Consider the following 2,118-nt stretch of genomic DNA (forward strand, 5'->3'; position numbering starts at 1 on the left):
TAAATTTTGAAGGCGGACAATTTTGTCACTTGTCAGGACATCTGGGTAAGAAAAAAGACATTCAAAGAAGGATAAGAAAAAAGACATTCAAAGAAGGAAAAGAAAAAAGACATTCAAAGAAGGAAAAGAAAAAAGACATTCAAAGAAGGATAAGAAAAAAGACATTCAATCAAGGATGAGAAAAAAGCGGAGTTCACTCAGATTTGCACCCCTCTCTCAGGGCATAGCAGAGGGCACAGCAGCTTCCTAACTATCACAGTAAAAGACTTATAACCCCATTGGGGATTCCCTCCCAGCCATTTACTCTCATAATGGGCAGCATAACGAGAACTGAGCCAGCAGCTCCCCCAAGTTGAACTAGAGATATATGACATAACTTTCCACAGTCTGCTGGGGTAATAATAGTTGTAAAAACGTGCATAGAGCATGCAATGCAATAAAGCCTGGATATGCGCTATGTAAATGCAGTGAAATGACAATGGTTGATTGTGCACGAGACCAAAGATTCTGTATAACAAAATGGTTCACTCCTCCCTTTGAACCAATTTAAAAAGTGTCCTCAAAATCCGATGGTGCCCTCTTCGAAAAAGCGCCCGCTTTACAAACAGAGTTACCCTACCTGTGTGGAAAAAAATCAAAGTGAAACTAACAAGTTTTTGTATAAATCATAATTAAACTTTCAGCATAACGCCTTTTAATTGGTTACACTAACAAAAATCCTCCTAAGGTGTTTTCTTCGCTTAATTTGGCTTTAGGACGAGAGGCCAAATATATAATAAAATGAATGTAAAGCTCTGCACTGAGCGAACCGGAGCAGCTGATGCACAAGGGAGTGCTATTCCTATTCTTCTTCTGGAGAAACGAAAGAGAGCTTCAAAACAAAGACTGCAGCGACATCTGAACCAATGTGCGGACTTCAGCAGACATTGTTTTGGCTGAGTGAACTATCTTGTCATGTAGAATCTTTGACGAGACTCACCTATGTGGACGTCCATAGCCACTGATGACTTGTCTGTTTCCGAATCGCTGACCAAGAGTATCTTCATGCCATTGGTAAGCTCCAAGCCACGATACTGCCTCTTGTCAGCATTGGACTTGATGATGTCTTTGTTCTCGAATACTTTCGCCACCCCCGCCATTGTTGTGATTTTCCTGTGTGCATAAAAATCTCAAGGTCATTCCCAAGGACAGCATATTTTCATTCACGGCAGAGCTTCAACAATGAAATTGAATCAGTATTCTGCCACATGACTGGCATTGTCAGCTGTTAAAATTGAAAGTGAAATCTGGCCAAGATACCCTTACCATCAGATCCTCTACAGATCAATTTTTAAACCTTTTATTCTGACTAGTTGCAATAAAAGCAATTTAAGATACCAATATATCAGGTAAAGAAAGCACATGTATAGCATTTAACACTTTGCCATCACAAGGCTCATATATATAGTAAAAACCTTTGCTATCAAAGGCCATCCAAAGAAACTGGGCGGTAAACATCGTCGATCGGCGAGAAGTGACGGCAAAGTGTTAAAAAGCATTAAGGCCGGTCCCAGAGTGGCTCTGTAGGTCTGACCTGTAGCTCGTCTAGCTCGCACCGTGCAAATGAACGTATACATTATCGTGCGCATAAGGGTGAGAAAATAAGGTGGGGTTCCTGAATTTTATCATAATTTGATGTTTTGCAGTTGTTAGGTTTGATATTCTTACCTCGCCGCACATCAAACGTTACATAGTTTACTATAGTATAGATCTCGATGTAGATCTAGGATCAAATAAGGGGGGTGGGAACTACCGAAAAGGCCACCTCTATTCTCACCCCGGGTGAGAATAGCGCAGGCGAGTCTTTTGGCTATTCTCACCCGGTGGGCGTTCACCGTTACAGCCTAGGCCAACCATTGAAGCGTTCACCCTGAACCACAGAATTCTACACTGTGATAACAGAATTATAGAATTCTGTGCTGTGAACAAACGTTCTAGATTTCTAGATCTATTACTACTGTTAGTGTTAGCCTAAAAGCGTTCATTTTGTCTGTGGGCAGTGGAGAGAGAGAAAGAGAGAGAGAGAGAGAGAGGAGTCGCGCGAGAACTTCGGGGCAAAACAAAATGGCGACCCGCGTA

General features: G+C 41.6%; 1 protein-coding gene across 1 annotated transcript in view; it reads right to left on the minus strand.

Moving 5' to 3' along the window:
• The window catches only part of LOC101845820 (insulin-degrading enzyme), a gene marked incomplete in the record, with an annotated part of 40,213 nt that overhangs the window by 37,242 nt on the left and 853 nt on the right, over positions 1-2,118 (minus strand). The window contains 1 exon segment of the mRNA XM_035973484.1: positions 980-1,152. Within this exon segment, the coding sequence (XP_035829377.1) occupies positions 980-1,139 (160 nt within the window).

Source organism: Aplysia californica, unplaced genomic scaffold, assembly GCF_000002075.1.
Source record: "Aplysia californica isolate F4 #8 unplaced genomic scaffold, AplCal3.0 scaffold01284, whole genome shotgun sequence".
In the NCBI taxonomy this organism is placed as follows: domain Eukaryota; kingdom Metazoa; phylum Mollusca; class Gastropoda; order Aplysiida; family Aplysiidae; genus Aplysia; species Aplysia californica.